We start from the raw sequence: 15,344 nt of genomic DNA, 5'->3' as shown, positions 1-15,344 counted from the left end.
TTAATTTTCTGGGCTCTAGGGCAAAACTCTTCTGTCTCTGACTTTTCTAGGCATTTTGTTTGCTTAAGCTGCACTTTGCCAATTCAATTATATTCAGTGAAACACTAAGTACATGCTTTATGACTATGGATGGACTTCAGAAACTGCTTAGTAGCTTGCTAAGGTGGGTTATAAGGGTGTGTAATAAAAGTCTATCAAGTATTTAATGTGCATATCAACATACAAAGCTGTATTTGCATAAGCATGTGAAATTGAAAATAAAATACCAGAAACACATGCTTAAATTGTCAGTGCAATTTCTTTTTCTGGCTGGAACCTTAACTCAGTAGTTCTCAAAAATAACTGGTATTTCACTTTGAATATAAAAGCACATGCCAATGAAAACATTTCCAAAACAACTGTTCTGACCAAAAAATGTGCGTATTTCAGAAAAATAATGTAATGCTGAGATGCTTTCCTAGCTGTTAGTTAGAAGTGGATTTTCAAAGCTACATACTGAGAAACAATGCAGTAGCTTTAAGTAGTGGCTCTAAGAAGCAACTATGGTGGCCAAAAGGGGCTATGGAAGAAACATATTCACTATTTTCACGGACAGCAGTACTCCTTCTACCCCCGAATGAGTTGGGATGGATTTTGTTACCTCTGCTGAAAAACGCTACAAAATTTTAGGTAGTCAGAAAGCCCAAATCTTTTTCTGGACCACGCTGAATACTGCTTCCCCATATAACCTACTGGTTTAATCACAATAACATAGGTTGAGTGATGTAATTTCTCTAGTTAGAAAACATTTAAATTATAATAATACAAACATGCAAACATTTAAAAGTCTATCGTTACTGTTCTTGACACTTGTTCTTAAAATACCCACTTCTCTACCAGAGGGCAAACTCGACGTTGAAATTGCTACAGGGTTTATTCCCACAAGGTGGCAGCATTAGTACTATTAATAAGCAAGAGGCTCGCAAAACATTTCACCAAAATGCAGCAAGGTTGCCCGATTTATTTTTATTTTTTTAATTTTCTGGACTCTGTAGCTCAGAATCAGGTAGGACAAGCTTCTTAAAAGCCAGCACTGGGCGCAAAGAGCAATGAAAATAATAAAATCTGCATTGGCATTTCATATTAACTGGCCTACCCCTGCTGAAAAAGCAAAGCAGGGCATTTGCAGCGACCTGCAAAACTCAAATGTTGCGAATGTATAGGTATTTTTATATATGTTTGTGTGTGCATTGTATATAGGATAACTCCTATATTGTTACTGTGCGTAGTTAAAAACCTGTAACTAACCAGGAGCGTTTGTTTCCCCTTAACTCTTCTGGTTTCGCCGCTTCTGCTGCTTGTCGCAGCGCTTACCAGTTGCCATTGCCCGCCAGCGATCGTGCCGTGAAGCTGGAACCACTTTGCCAGCACGCTGCAGCTGCTGCCGGGAAGCTGCCTCTCCGCTGTGGATAACTGCGTAACCCACATCGAAACCTCCAAAATCCCTTGGCTCACAACGCGGCCATGCTTATCCCATAGAGAGCACTCAGCAGTGTATAGGCCTAGCAAAGCTAAATTATTCTGTATGCAGTCAGACAGTGAAGATGTTGTCTATAACTTTTTTCCAGGAGTTGTTCAAATGAGCATTTAAACTAATATTTCCTAGCCATTTGAATAGAAAGTAAATGGACTGTGAAAATATATATATTTGTATATATGTTTTACAGCTTTAATATTTTCTGGTACTGCGGATAGAGAAAAACGCATGTGCTAAATAATGAAATGACTTACTGAAAGATGCATTCAAGCGTGCAACAGAGCCAGGGATAAGCCCCTTGTTAGCAGGCATTCATCAACAAACCAAAAGACAATGTTAAAAATGTAGAATGTTGACGAATTTTACATTTACTCAGATGATTATTGGTAAAAATAGTTACTATTTTAAAGTTCATTTAGCTGAAGGGAAGCTGAGGAAAACTGTCATTCTATTTAAAAAACTATTTAAAGGTAATCTTTGCACTGGTATCTTTGATATTTACATGATGTCTTCTTCAGGGATAAAGAAAGACATCCACTGAGCAGCTTTTAGGCAGGTGGAAACTAGTCTATCATAGCTTTGCTTGTCTTGCCAAAGTTTCACAACTTTTTACTTTTATTGCTACAAGCCCCACCTAATTCTGTCTTCACTAGCAGAGGCTGTTACGCTACATAATGTAAATATGTATGTATAGAGTAATGTTTTAGGCTGGATGAGGTGTGCACTTCTGAAGCAAAACTCCTGGCTGTCCCCACTGAGCAAGCTTTGCTTGGCCCGTGGAGCAGGCTTGGGGCACGAGCTGCGCTTCAGGGAGGCCCGTTGCAGAAGGGCGTCTAATGCACTGCAGCCATTTCTCTTTGTGAAGGCATCAGGCAGCGCTGAGCAGTTATCACTAATGTAACCGTAAGTGTTTATTCCTGTTATTGTCAACACAACATGCAGAAACCCTTTTGGACTGCCAACTGTCATCTCCTATATCAAGGAAATTGAATCATGCACCTTGGCCTAAAAAATTAACATGGCTTGCCTAAGTATCTTTTGATAATGTCCTTGAACTTCCTGGTGAGATGAAAAGAAACACAAAGAAATAGGAAGAGGGAGTACATTTTTCTTTTTAAATACCATGACATCAGTTACCATTTGTCCGTAGCTGAAATTGCAGCACTGGATCCTGTCAACACAATAAATAAATAAGCAGATGGTTCTGTGTGCAGTTGCGCTAATGAAACCAGGTTTCCTATCAGTTTCTATCTCGTAGTTCCATTCTCTCACATCTAATAAAATGTAAGCTCTGTGTAAAGCTTTTCCTGTCCTCGCGCAATGCAGAGTGCTCCTCTCCTGGGTGGATTCTCAGTTGCGTAACAAGGGGTGAGCAGTCCTCTCCATAGTGGGGGCACTAATTCAGGCCTTTCTCCACTACGTGACTGACTAATTCAAAGAAACTCGTCAAAACTTCAGTGCTGTGTTGAATTTGACTGAGCTTGGCCAAAGATCCAAAAAATACCCGAGAGGACGCAGATGTGCACACATATGCATGAAGACAGTGCAGTAACAGTAGTTCATCTCCGCTGGCAACCAGGCTAAGCAGTACGTCTGCGTCTGAAGAAGACAGAAAAGGTCAGTGTGCCATTGCCCATCCCCTTTTAACTCCGATGTATTAATTTTTAATTAAGAGTTCTAGGCAATTGTTCAGGGCAAGAGCGGCAGAGAGTAAGTGACAAGTCTGATGGTGAACGCTCTTCCCTGCCCTTTGAGGTAAGACACAATTTTGTCCATTTTTATAGCAAATGATTCAGAAGAATTCAATGCAACTTGATAAAACAGTAGGATTTCTGGCAGGCTGGCTCCAGGTTTGGTCAAAGGTATTTAAGTTTCACAATATTTGGTAATTTATTAACGAGGTTCAACTGTATGCTTACAAGACAACTGCTAAAATAATAAGTATAAAGTGTTGCTAACACATTAAAGACTGGACTTTTAAAAGTTTCTGTATTCTTTACAGGCGGTAGTTTTACTTCCAGTTTGTAAGACTATTTCAGAAAAAATAGCAAACCACAAAAGCAAAGTTACAGAAAAATTACAGCTATTGAATTTTATGTAGATTTTAAAATATGAATGCCTTTCATCCACTCATTACAACACTAGTAAGGGAAGCTTCCTCTTGGCTAGAAAAAAACATGCCTTGGTTACTTTGGAACTGCTCTTTCACCTTTTAAACACAATCGATCAATAATACACTTGTAAAATATGGCACAAGAATACTGCCCAAGTTCAAAATATTGCAAAGGACAAGTTAAGCTGCCTGGTCTGCTTAAAGCAACCAGTGCTGTGAGCAGGCTGGTGGTCTACGCCCATGTGTGTGGGGTGCAGCTCTGGTGCGGGGTCTGGTGAGTCTCGCTCAGGCAGGAGCACTTGCCCTGGGCAGGGGCCGGGGCGGGAGGAGGCATGCTAGCAGGGTCTTACCGCCTCGCAGCCGCTGACCCTCATGAAACTTGCTGGGACTTCAGTATCTTGGCATCTTTCTTCTTCTGTGAAAACTGATTGAAATTAATCCGGAGGTTCAGAAGTTACTGGGTGGAGAATGTGTCGTGGTGTTGCCTGACGAAAGGACAGCACGCAGACCACCCAGGGACATAAGCTTTGTCTTCTTAGGAAGTAAGGCTAAAAACACAATTGCAAGTAATGGACATCTAACCACTTTATAAGAGAAGGTTGCCTGGACTTACACATTTATGAAGAGGCCAGGGACAAAGTTGGTTTTGAATTAGGAAGAAATCCACATACAGAATAACTAAAAAAAAAAAAAAAAAGTTCCTTTCAGTTTTCTTAGAACGGCTGTCAGATTTAGGCCAATTTAGTTGTGCCAAATCTAGGTGAATGAGTGTTTATGTCCCAGCCTGGCAAGCTGCTCTGGCAGGTTTCTATGTGCATGTAATGACTTCTTCTCTTCCGCATAGCTCTTTCTTGGGTAAAATAGCCACAGGTGCAAAGCAAATGATGAGTTAGGGACCAAATAGGTGACCTGATTTTCACAGTGGCTGAGCATCCAGAGAAACAAATGGCAGATGTAGATGTTGGTTCTCACAGCCATTATTTTAGAAAACAGGACGCTTGACTAAGGCCTGCGGCCTTAGATGCTGACTTTGGAAAATCTTTTATCACTGAAAAAATCCACTTTGCTTTTGCACCTGTAATCTTTCAGGTTTGTGTTGTTTTTGTTCTCTGATTCTCATTTTAAAAAACCCTTCCTGTTTTACTTGGCTTATATAAAGACATCTCCTTCCTTGGAGATGTTCAAAAGCTGTCTGGACAGGAACCTGGGCAATGTGCTCTAGGTGACCCTGCTTGAGGTAGGGTGGTTGGACTGGATGATCTCCAGAGGTCCCTTCCAACCTCAACCACTCTGTGATTCGGTAAATGCTATTTAAGAGTGAAAATACAAATAAAGGTTTTCAAACCGTTTTTTCATTACTATTCCTGAACAACATTTGAAATACAACCACCAAGAAGATTCATGTTACTCTCTTCCATCTTAAAACCACTGGTGGATTATGTAACTTAAAACAATTACCTCTACTGTAGTGAAACTTGTTCTTTGGAAATAACTCTATTTTAGTAAAGTTTCCATAAAATTGAAGAGATTCCTCCTCAGTTCAGACATTTCCAATTATGAAGAGATGCGCAGATTATATTTTTTTTGTAACTAGGAAAACTATAGAATACTGAAAGAATATCCATTTTTCCGTCTTAATAGCTTTCTACGTTTTTCTCAGGTTGTAGAGCGGTCTCATGTAAGGCTAGTTTCATTCTCAGGTTCTCAATGGAGAATATTTTAGCGGCTGTGAAGTAACTGTTTAATGAACAGACAGCAGACTTATTTACATTTGCTAACTTAACGTTGGACTGAAAAATCCAGCAGAAGATTTTCTTTCTTTTCTTTTCTTTTCTTTTTTTTTTTTGGGGGGGGGGGAGGCAGAAGCTTGTTGGGGCCGAACTTCCGAGTTCTTCGCCACCTGCGTAAGGCGCGTTTTTGTCAGCAGCACTTTGTTCATCTTCCTCAGGGCAACAAATATGTTTAAGGGCTACCTCGGAATCGCTTGTTCCCGAGCGACACGGCCGAGGAAAGCCGTAACCGTTGAAGGGCGGCTGCCTTCCTCGCTCACGTGTTATGGCTCCCTTGAGCCTGCACGCGAAAGGACGAGCGAACTGGGCACGGTCCGTGGCCGTCCCTCTTTCCCAGCAGCAGGAAGGCCGACTTCACGTCGACAAGCAGCCAGCCGGCACAAGGGCTGGCTGGTAAACGCCCAGACGGGCAGGCGGCGCCACACGCCTCCCGCCGCCGCCCCGGGCCCCTGCTGCCGCCCGGCAGCTCCGCGCCGCCGCCCCTGGCCGCGGCGGCCGGCGGAGGCCCGGCCCGGCCCCCTCGATCCGGGTATCGCCGCCCCTCGGCCGCGCTGCCAGACCTGCGGCGGGCCGCGCCGCGCTGGGGCCCGGCCCGGCCCGCCGGTACGTAGCGGGGCGGCCCCGCGGCGCCATCCGCGCTGCTCCCCCTCCACCTCGGCGGGAGCGGGCCGGGACCCGGGCGGGGGGCGGCTTGGGGGGGCGGCGGGGCGCTGGGCGGCGGCGCCTGGCCGCGGCGGGCCGAGCCGCGGCCTGACAGCTGCGACCCCTGCCGCTGTGCAGAGCGGGGAAATGCCGCCGAAACCTAAGTTTCTCCCCTTAAAAAAAAAAAAAAGTTGCCGCAAAGGTGAAAAAATGAAGGCTGCGGTCCTGCGCACGTGCGCTGCAGAAGTCACCCCCCCCCTCCCCTCGCCCCCCCAAAATAGCCGGCCCTGGCCTCGGTGCCGCGCGGCCCCTGGCCTCGCAGACCATCCTGCCTCGCACAGGCGGCCCCGGCCGCGCTGCAGCTCCTGCGGCCGCTCCGGTCACGCCGCTCCCACGCTTTTGTGGGTTAAAAACAATGTAAGTATTCCGCTGAGAGTAAGAAAACATTTTTAACACCCCCCCCCCCCTTCGGTTATTGTCTCACAATTTCAGGAGAATACAGCAATGTCTCACTTCGAAAATAAAGGCCTAATACTGGGCGTAATGGCAGGGACCGCTGGAATAAGCCTGTTCCTCATCTGGTACCATAAGATGCGAAAGCCCAGCGCAGCCGTGAGTACCTCTGCGCTGCTCGCCGCGGGGAAAGGGTTTAATGCGGTGGGCTTGCAAAACGAAGCTCCTAGCGAGCAGGGAGCTGTGGTGGTCCTGCACGGAAGACAGCTTCAGATCCTAGAAAAACTGAACGGCTTGCTAGTCAGTGTGGACGAGCTGAAGAGAGAGGTGGCGTCCCTTAAAGAAGCTCTTCCCAAGCTGGAAGACCTTGTCCGCGCGGAGCTGCGAGGCAAGGGCGACACTCCGAGGGGCAGCCCATCGCACAGAGCAGCCCGACGGAGAAGAACTGAGGCAGATCCGGGCGCAGCGGAAACCACCAGCTCCGAGGAGGCGGAAAGCGAAGGAGGGTGAGTCGGTAATAGTATACCGTGTGTAGCGCACAGCACGTGCAGGGCACGTTTATATCGTGGCATATGTGAAACTGCGTGTTGCCAGCAGTAGCCTAGTTTTTTTTTTGTTTGATGGGTATTTTGTCTTTCTCTGTGTTCAGGGAAAAATCCTCAAAGAAGTCAGATTAGTCATTTTCAAGTGAGAGGAAGCTCTGGGTGACCACCTCTAAAACTTCACTGTGTGTTAAGTAGTGCATTCAATGCCAAGCATAATGCAGATTTTTACATTACGTTTGGTAGCAGCCTGATGCAGTATTGCTACATAGCTATGTAATGGAAAGCAAAGTTCTGAATAATGCTGTGATTTTACCAGAGCTTCTAGGAAGAAAGTAGTCATGTTACTCTGACAGTGCTGTGTTCAAACTGCAGGAACGTTTTGTGCTTTTCATGATAATTGTCTTCCATTGGCTTTAAAGGTGAGTTATTACAGTGTTCCACTAACAGGTATTGCATAGCTATGAAAGTTATGTCTGAATGCAACACAGGTACAAATGGCTATATGTTTATGTATATCCGTTACTGTATGCCGTTCTCCCTGTCTTAAAAATCGTGAGGGATTTTGGGCACCGATTCAGTAAGGTAGTAAGTTCCTAGTTTTGATCACATCTGGAGTCCCACTGTGGTTAATGGCCTGAGGGAGGGGCTGTATTTTTGTGTTTTTATGTTACCCAGTACACCCTACGGTCATAATGTAAAAATAGTGATGGCGTTACTTTCCTCGATTGCAATGTTCCTATCTCTAGATCAAGACTAGTATCATGCACCTCGCATTTATTTGTGCAGATAAGCCAAACTGAAATGTGTTTTGATGTAATCAAATTAGATGCTTACATGAAATTTAACATAGGTATGTTTGCAGCAACTGAGTTTTTGTGTCACCTGCTCGATGTGTTATACATACTAGCGCAGGCATCAGTACGTCTGTAAATTGCTTATCCTGTCGTGTGTTCTTTTTTAAGATACTTTAATATTCTAAAGGCAGCAATGTGCTGTATATTATAATTAATACAGTTCTTTTTTTTGAAGAGTTCCTCAAAATGTCTCTTCAGTTCCTGTGGGGAGAATTTTTTGTTGTGTTACTTCCCAGCCCACATGCTTCATGAGCCTTGTATTTTTGCACTGTGTTTTGAGACCTGTCAGTTCTATTATGAATCGGTTCTTACTCTTATTTTTATTTTAAATCCTTAAATATTAGCAGGGATCTTCAAAGACATATTCCCCTTCATGTGGTATAGAGACATAGCAGTTCTATTAGTTTCTCAGATTGGCTTGTCCTTTAGTTGATTTGCAGAGGCCTTTGTATTGCATGTAAAATATCTGGAGATGTAGATAATTCACAAACGGGTGCTTTAGACTTACCAGATTCATAGACTGAGTGCAGAGGTTATTCCATACCTAGCAGTTAAGAAGATTACATTTTATGGTCTGGAGAGATGCATTGCAGTTTGAGAACTTGTCAAGGAAACTTGGCTGTTCAGGTTCTTCTGTGTGACAGCAAAGCTGTGAGATGATCCGACAGAAAAATGATTCTCGTGTGCAAGAGCTTTGAATGTGTCCTTGAGAAAGACCTTCTCTAATGAGTGTTTGCATACAGTCAGAAGAAAGGAAGGAAGATAATTCTTCAAGGTTATAGATAGTGTTAATCATTGGAGTATGTTCTTAACAAGGCTATTTTTTTTATCTCTTCTGAAAAGAGGTTTTTTTTTTTTACTAACACAGATTACTTTCATATGCATATTTTTGAAGGTAATTCCTAAGCAGTACTTATTGATTGATCATTTTGCATATCTTCTCTGAGTTTAAGATAGTTTTGTTTCATTTGATTAATTAGTTCTCTTTTTTTCACTTGCTTTATTTATCTATCTAAAGTGCATACAGTGTGTTTCACTGTCAAGCAATATTTTCATTGTCTAGAAGGCAGGATTTTGCTTGTGTTCAGCACTTCTGGTTTTAACTGACACATGGCTAGATGCTGGGAATGGACAAATGAAGTCATTTTAAGAGTTTTATGTTGAAAGACTACATTGGTTTCAGATTTGCAAACTTCTCCCTAAAGAGGTTTTAATACTACCTATTTTTTCGATAAAATATTTGATGCTGGCAGGCTCACGTGTAACCTTCGTGGCTTTGATCTGTTCTAGTTATATTCTCAATATTGCAATTGATGTTCAGCCCCTTGGACAGAGAAGCTTAGAAGCTTTGTATTTTGCCTTTCAAAAATTATCATATATTTCTGGAAGTGAAAAAAGATCACGCATTTTTATATAAACGAGATACATTTTTACATAATAACAGCTAGCCTGAATGGAGGGGACCCTGAATGGATTGTACATTATATGGTTGCTGAAGAGCCCATTGTTTATAGTCTGTGTGCTCCTATGGACTATTCTTAATAGTTTGTTTCAGTTTACATTATTCATTGGCAAAGATCGTGGTCTTTAACTTTGGAGGATTCATTCATTTACAAATACAATAAATGGTGTCTAGATGGATCAGCTGTGATGGGGTGTGTCACCTAGTTCTGACCTCTCTGCCATTTTGAAGCTGTTTCCTCCCAAATACAGCAGTGACAAACCATTGGCCTCAGTGCCACGTTTGGCACCAATCTTCAGCTAGCCTGGCACCCAAGCTTTTCAGATGACATTTGGCATCAGTCACCAGAAAGATTCACCGCAGTAACTCTTTTTTCTTCAATTTTTTTTCACTATTTTTCCTGGAAATAGTTTATTCTTGGGAGAGAGAGAAGGAGAGAGAGAAATATTTCTCTTGGCTGCTTGGGAATTTTATTTCACTTTTCATTTATTCATTCATTTTTGCTGCCCATAGGTTTCCAGTGCAATCCTCAGCTGACCTAAGAATCTGATTTGGGAGATTTCTTCTCTGAGGCCATTATCATTAATAATGGCTCTGCCTTCTGCTGGGTCGTATGAGGCAAATTTGATCCAGATCAGGTGTTGACACATAAGCATCTTCCTATTTAATTAGCTGGAGTGGATTAGACAGTGTTTGTGTCAGCTTATGCTTTTTATGTTGGCTGGGAGACAACAGATAATATCTCGTCTATCTAAAAGTTGGAGTGCTGTGAGCAGATTGGATTTATGGTTAGTGTCGCCAATAAAAAGTTACTCCAAAGCAGTTTTCATACCAGGAAAGTGAGTCTATGCCACAGCAGCGTTTCATACTATGTGGCTCAGATTTTTTAATGCAGTGCTAGGTGCCTGGATTACTGCACAGCTTAACCACAGCATGGTGAGTCCCCAGCATAGTTTCCATTTGTTCTTTGAACTTTGAACAGCCCTTTGCGATCCAGCAAAGTCCGGTTGGTCGATTGTTGCTCCTTACAATCTTACCACTGTTCTCTTTTAAATGAAATGTATTGGTAATAAAGGTGAAAACAAGCTGGCACAGAGTGCACGCATTTTTAAAGTTCTTGCATTTTGTCAGATACTGGTCAAAGTGTTTATCACATGTAAGTATTCACTTTTCTTTTCATCATTTGATAAAACCAAGTTCAGGAAAATGCCAGGTGAAATAGCAGCTACCAGTAGTTAAATGCAGCATTTGTAAAGCAAACCATGATGACTCTTTCTCCTGTGTTTTTAATTTGCCTTTTCAGTTACTCTCATCATCTCTTGGATTTTTAGGATGTGTTGGAATTCCGCACTTCTGTTTCTTGTGTTTAGTGGTGATAAATTTGTTTTGCAGTGTGGCTCTTCATAACATACAGCTTGCTCTTCTACTTCTAGAGTGAGCAGATATAAAAGCCTGCTAGAGAGTTTGTGGAAGTCAGTTATCTAGCTCTTCTTGTTGTAGTTTTATATCAACAATGTCTTTCAGGCTCTTACTTGGTCCTTAAGTAGCTGTAAGGATTTCCTGTCTTGAAGTAAAACTGGCTTCAGTTCAAAATGGTAAAGTACACCTTACCCAAATTTTTAGGAAAAATCCTAGTGTTTATTTTTTAGCAGTCTATATTGCCTTCATAACATGTTATGTTTTCATGCTTAAGATAAATGTTTTGGTCTGACTACCTCAAGAATTGAACAGAGAGCTAGGAAGAACATTCATGTAATCAGAAGCAAAACAGAAAACATTCTTTATGCCTAGTTTGGCAAAATGTTAAAAGTGATATTTAATGTTTTATACTTGATTAAATTACCTTATTGTCATTTTACCTCAGTAGCTCCCAGCCAGTGTAGGAGTTTGCCTGGGGTGCCTGATGAGTGAGGCAGGAACTCATCACGAGTGAGTTCTGGAGCCCCGTAAAAGCTGTCGACTTTGTGTTGGTTCTTTGGGAAATGCCTGGAGCCAGCAATGTCAGCTCTGGAGCCAGGGAAGGAGGAAGAGGAGGAGAAGACCCTCTGAAGGCACTGTATTGTCAGTTTTCTGAGGGAAGAAAACAGAAATTTTGAGGAATGCTGATGCATCTCTGGAGGGACAACTAGCACGTCTAAGCTTAAGCATGGAGAATCGTTTGCGTTCCCTTGGACAAATTGGTATCAGGACAATTAATTTCTGTCCTTCTCACGAGAAACACTGTTCATGGGCCAAACTGGGAGATTTTAAATGTTTTGTGTTACTTCATTTGAGAATGGCATTCTTTTTTTTGGTTGTATAGATGCCCCAGCCCCTTAGTGCAGCTCAGTGTCTTTTGACTTACGTCAGCAGGTTATATGTTTTTTTGCAGTTCCCAGAAATTGTATTGCCTAACATGGGGGTGGAGGAAGAGTGTTGATGTTTTTCATTTTTCCTTGGATTGTTTAGTAGGTACTCGTGTACATTCTTTAAAGCATGTAGGTCATCAACTAAAAAGAAATATATGACATTCTTACCAAGGTTTAAGATGGTCTGTTGAACATTTAAATTCTTTGAGGACTTGTAAGACAGGAATACAGAAGGTGGGAGAGAATTTCCCAGGATAGTGAGGGGTGGAAACAAAGGACCTGTCCTGCCTCCTTCTCCTTCTAAGCACAGACGTGATCTGGCAATCAAGTTTCTCTAGGAGTAGCAGCATGAGAAGAGAATTAATGCATTATGGGCTGATCTTAGGAGATCGTTCTTCCGTGATGTTTTATATTTTGCTCCTTGTGAGTTCCACATCAGCTGTTAGTCAGTGACCTGCTTGCATGCTTCTTTTCATTTGAGTTGTTGGAAGAATATTTGTATATGACTTAACCTGCTGGAATATGATACTTGGTCATGCCAGTTTAGTACAGCGCTGCTGAAAATTTCTGCTGAGCTTGTTTGGAGTGACAGGGGTGGCTCTCAGCCCAACCTTGGCCTTTCCATTTTTGCTGAGAGAGTAACCTCTTAAGATAATCGCTTTTGTCTGTTTTCCAACATTGGAATGGAAATGATTTTAGAAATTTGAGACGTTTGTGCAGCGAAGACAGAGATGTCAATACCAAGATTGAATTCCGAACGCTGGTTTCTTTCTTTCATACCTACACGCTTAGGTGTCATATCATGCAGTGCCCAAATGTCTGGAACTGACTGGTGTTACAGTATTGTTCAGGAATTTGTAATTCCTTTTACTGCTTAGTAGTTGCTACTTTATATTATCTGACACCCAGGATTTAAAGTATGTAATTGCACAAATTTTCTTTTAATTGGAAGAGCAACCCAAATCAAGTCAGGAAAGGAAGAAAAGTGCTTTTCAAACATAACTTCAATCTGAGTACTTTTCAAGCATCCCCCCTCCCCCCACCCCCAAATCTCGTGCACTGCTGGTTAAGTTGGTGTTCCTGCTTGTGCTCTTTATATATGATGTAGCTCTGCTGCTGCTTCAAAATAACTGTGGAAGAATACACTGTGTTTTTAAAGACGCATCAGGAAACCAAAGTAAACATTCACTGTGCATAAGCACAGCTGCAGCATACAGCATAGGATTTGTCTTTGGCTTCAGCAGTATCAAGATTTGGCGTTATAATTCTATGGGAATCTATGACATTTCCCTTCTTTTCTCTACTGTGCCTTATTTTTTCCATTCGAACATGTATGTATGTTTGCTTTTTTGCTGTTCAGAAGTTTTTTGACTCCTCCTTCCCATATTACTGGGTTCATTTTACAGAGAAATCATCGTTCCACATCTGGCAGTTCCGTAATTTAAATGAAAGTTTACAATTGCATATTACAGGCTACAGCCAGGGTATCTGGTGGTATTTTAATTCTGGTCACTTCCTATAGCAATTTATTGAAAACAGGGTATTTGAAAGCCATAATTATAAAGCTCTATTTATATTGCTAACATACTGTACTGGTTATATTTCCAGGGAAAGAAATAGGACTACTGTCCTGAACTAGTTAGAGTTGCTTAATGCATATAGTACATTTCGTGCTTTCTTTTCTGCTCATAGTGGCCATTTAAAATCTCTGAACTTAGCAGATAATACTTTTAAATAATCATTTCTGATAGGAACAACATTTTCAAAAATGGAAATGCAAAAGATCAGGCTTTTCTGTCCATCTTTAGTGCATAACCAAATGGCTACTTTTCAAATAATGCTGTTCAGTTGCTCCTATTTGAAAATTGAGGACCCGATTCTATGCTTAGCGCTTTGGACAATAAGGCCACTCACTTACCTCTGCATGGAATTTATGGCTTCTGTAAATATTTGTTTGTCCTTGACTCTCTTGTGCTGAGTTCTTGTGCCCTAAGAGTAATGAATTAATACAAGCTGTTTCCCATTTTCAGATATTCTGATCTTCAGAATGTACAGAAGAAATAAGTAAAAAAAATGACGATAGTGATGTTACTGCTTATATTTAAATTGTGTCTGTGATCTTCGAAGTGTTTAACAAAACACTGTGTGATTCTTAAAAGCAGTCCTGTTTTGGTTAGTAAGTGCTTCAATTTCAAAACATTGGAAGACTGAGGCAGAGTGTTGTGGAGGCCTATTCAGGGTTGCAGAGCATGTCTTAATATGCATTATGATTTGTAGTGTTCTGCATTTGAACCACAAGGACACATGTTTCTAATATAGATTTAATTTTTTGAATGCATTGTTAGGGAGGATATAATGTAATTACTTGCCTATTATGTGTGGTATTATGGTCGTGCTGTCCCTTTGAAGGTAGGGGTACTATAATAATAAAAAGCTTACTACCATGAACAAAAAATCCCTTAAGGTTTCACAACTGGCAGAAATCGTGCTCTGAAGTTTTTGCATTTGAATTTCGCAATGCTTTACCAATATCTTCAGAAAACATAGTTATCATTTTCTGCTATTTTAGTTATATTACAGCTCATACTGATACTGAAGGAGAGTCTGAGGAAGAAAAGGGATGGATGAAATCGCCTGATGTTGCTGTGCGATCAGAAGAAGAAAAAGAGTTATTTAACCTTTTGCAGCAGGTGGACAGTTTGCACAAGGGTTCAGAGGATGATAAGAAGAAAAGTTTCAGACTGCTGCTTGAGAAAGAGGACAAGGTATTAAAGGGTAAACTTCGTATTACGTTGCTGTTAACTTATGCTTAGCACTGTATTTGAGAACTTCCTTAATGTAAGCGTTAAAATGCACACAGAAGTGGGAGATGGAATTCCATGCCTATTTTTCAAATATAGTGAAAATGAAAATTTTTCAGGTATTGCCAGTATTCATCTTGGGCATGCATAGAAGTTTTACTATTTCATATCCAGCCCAGGTGCAGTAACTCTGAGGCTCTGTTTGGTGTGTGTGTTCTTGCATGCAACGGAGGATGATACTATGGGCTTTTTCCTAGATAAATGATCCTTATTTTTACTGGTTTTAAAATGGCCTGTATGAGAAAGTCCTGTGGCATTAAATAATAACAAGACCAAATGTTCTCAAGAAATCAAACAATGAGTCTGTAAACTGCTTATAGTTTTCTGGTATACTTCATGTGACTTTTAACTTTACTGTGTACGTGTGTAACTTGTAATGAAATTTCCAAGTGGTGTGATGCACAATGCTTAATTCAGTGTATCAGCTTCTTCTGATTTGACAGATACTGATTTTATTGCCATTTACATATTGAAATATACAGATGGGTAGATGTGATAAGAATTATGAGTGAGTATGGTGCTTATTTCATGCCTAAAGAAAATATACATCGTTCAGGGACCTGTTGTGCTTTACTGGATTGTCTTTTTATTTTTAATTAAAAAAGACCTGTAAAAATGACTTATAAAATAAAACCTCTTTAGCCATTGCAGGCTATTACCAAAGTTACCTTCTGTGATAGTGGAAAAATTGAGCATGTGGTTCTCACAAAGCTAGCACAGAAGGATGCAAAACACCAAAGATTCGTGCTGTATTCCTCAA

General features: G+C 41.3%; 1 protein-coding gene across 3 annotated transcripts in view; it reads left to right on the top strand.

The window, feature by feature from the left end:
* The first annotated feature begins 3,040 nt into the window (after positions 1-3,040).
* Positions 3,041-15,344, top strand: part of RMDN2 (regulator of microtubule dynamics 2) — a 52,854-nt gene continuing 40,550 nt past the window's right edge. Inside the window, exons 1-3 of one of the 3 annotated variants that reach the window (XM_009686659.2) lie at positions 3,041-3,133; positions 6,554-7,020; positions 14,293-14,488. In XM_009686659.2, the coding sequence (XP_009684954.2) occupies positions 6,566-7,020; positions 14,293-14,488 (651 nt within the window). In that variant the 5' untranslated portion in view covers positions 3,041-3,133; positions 6,554-6,565. Of the gene's footprint in view, positions 3,134-3,790; positions 3,904-5,909; positions 6,023-6,553; positions 7,021-14,292; positions 14,489-15,344 lie in introns of those variants that run through there. The other 2 variants (XM_009686658.2, XM_068939381.1) reach the window with 2 other exon arrangements.

This window comes from Struthio camelus, chromosome 3 (assembly GCF_040807025.1).
Source record: "Struthio camelus isolate bStrCam1 chromosome 3, bStrCam1.hap1, whole genome shotgun sequence".
NCBI classification, from domain to species: domain Eukaryota; kingdom Metazoa; phylum Chordata; class Aves; order Struthioniformes; family Struthionidae; genus Struthio; species Struthio camelus.
The sequence above is the reverse complement of the archived record's forward strand: the minus strand, read 5'-3'. Positions and strand labels throughout refer to the sequence as shown.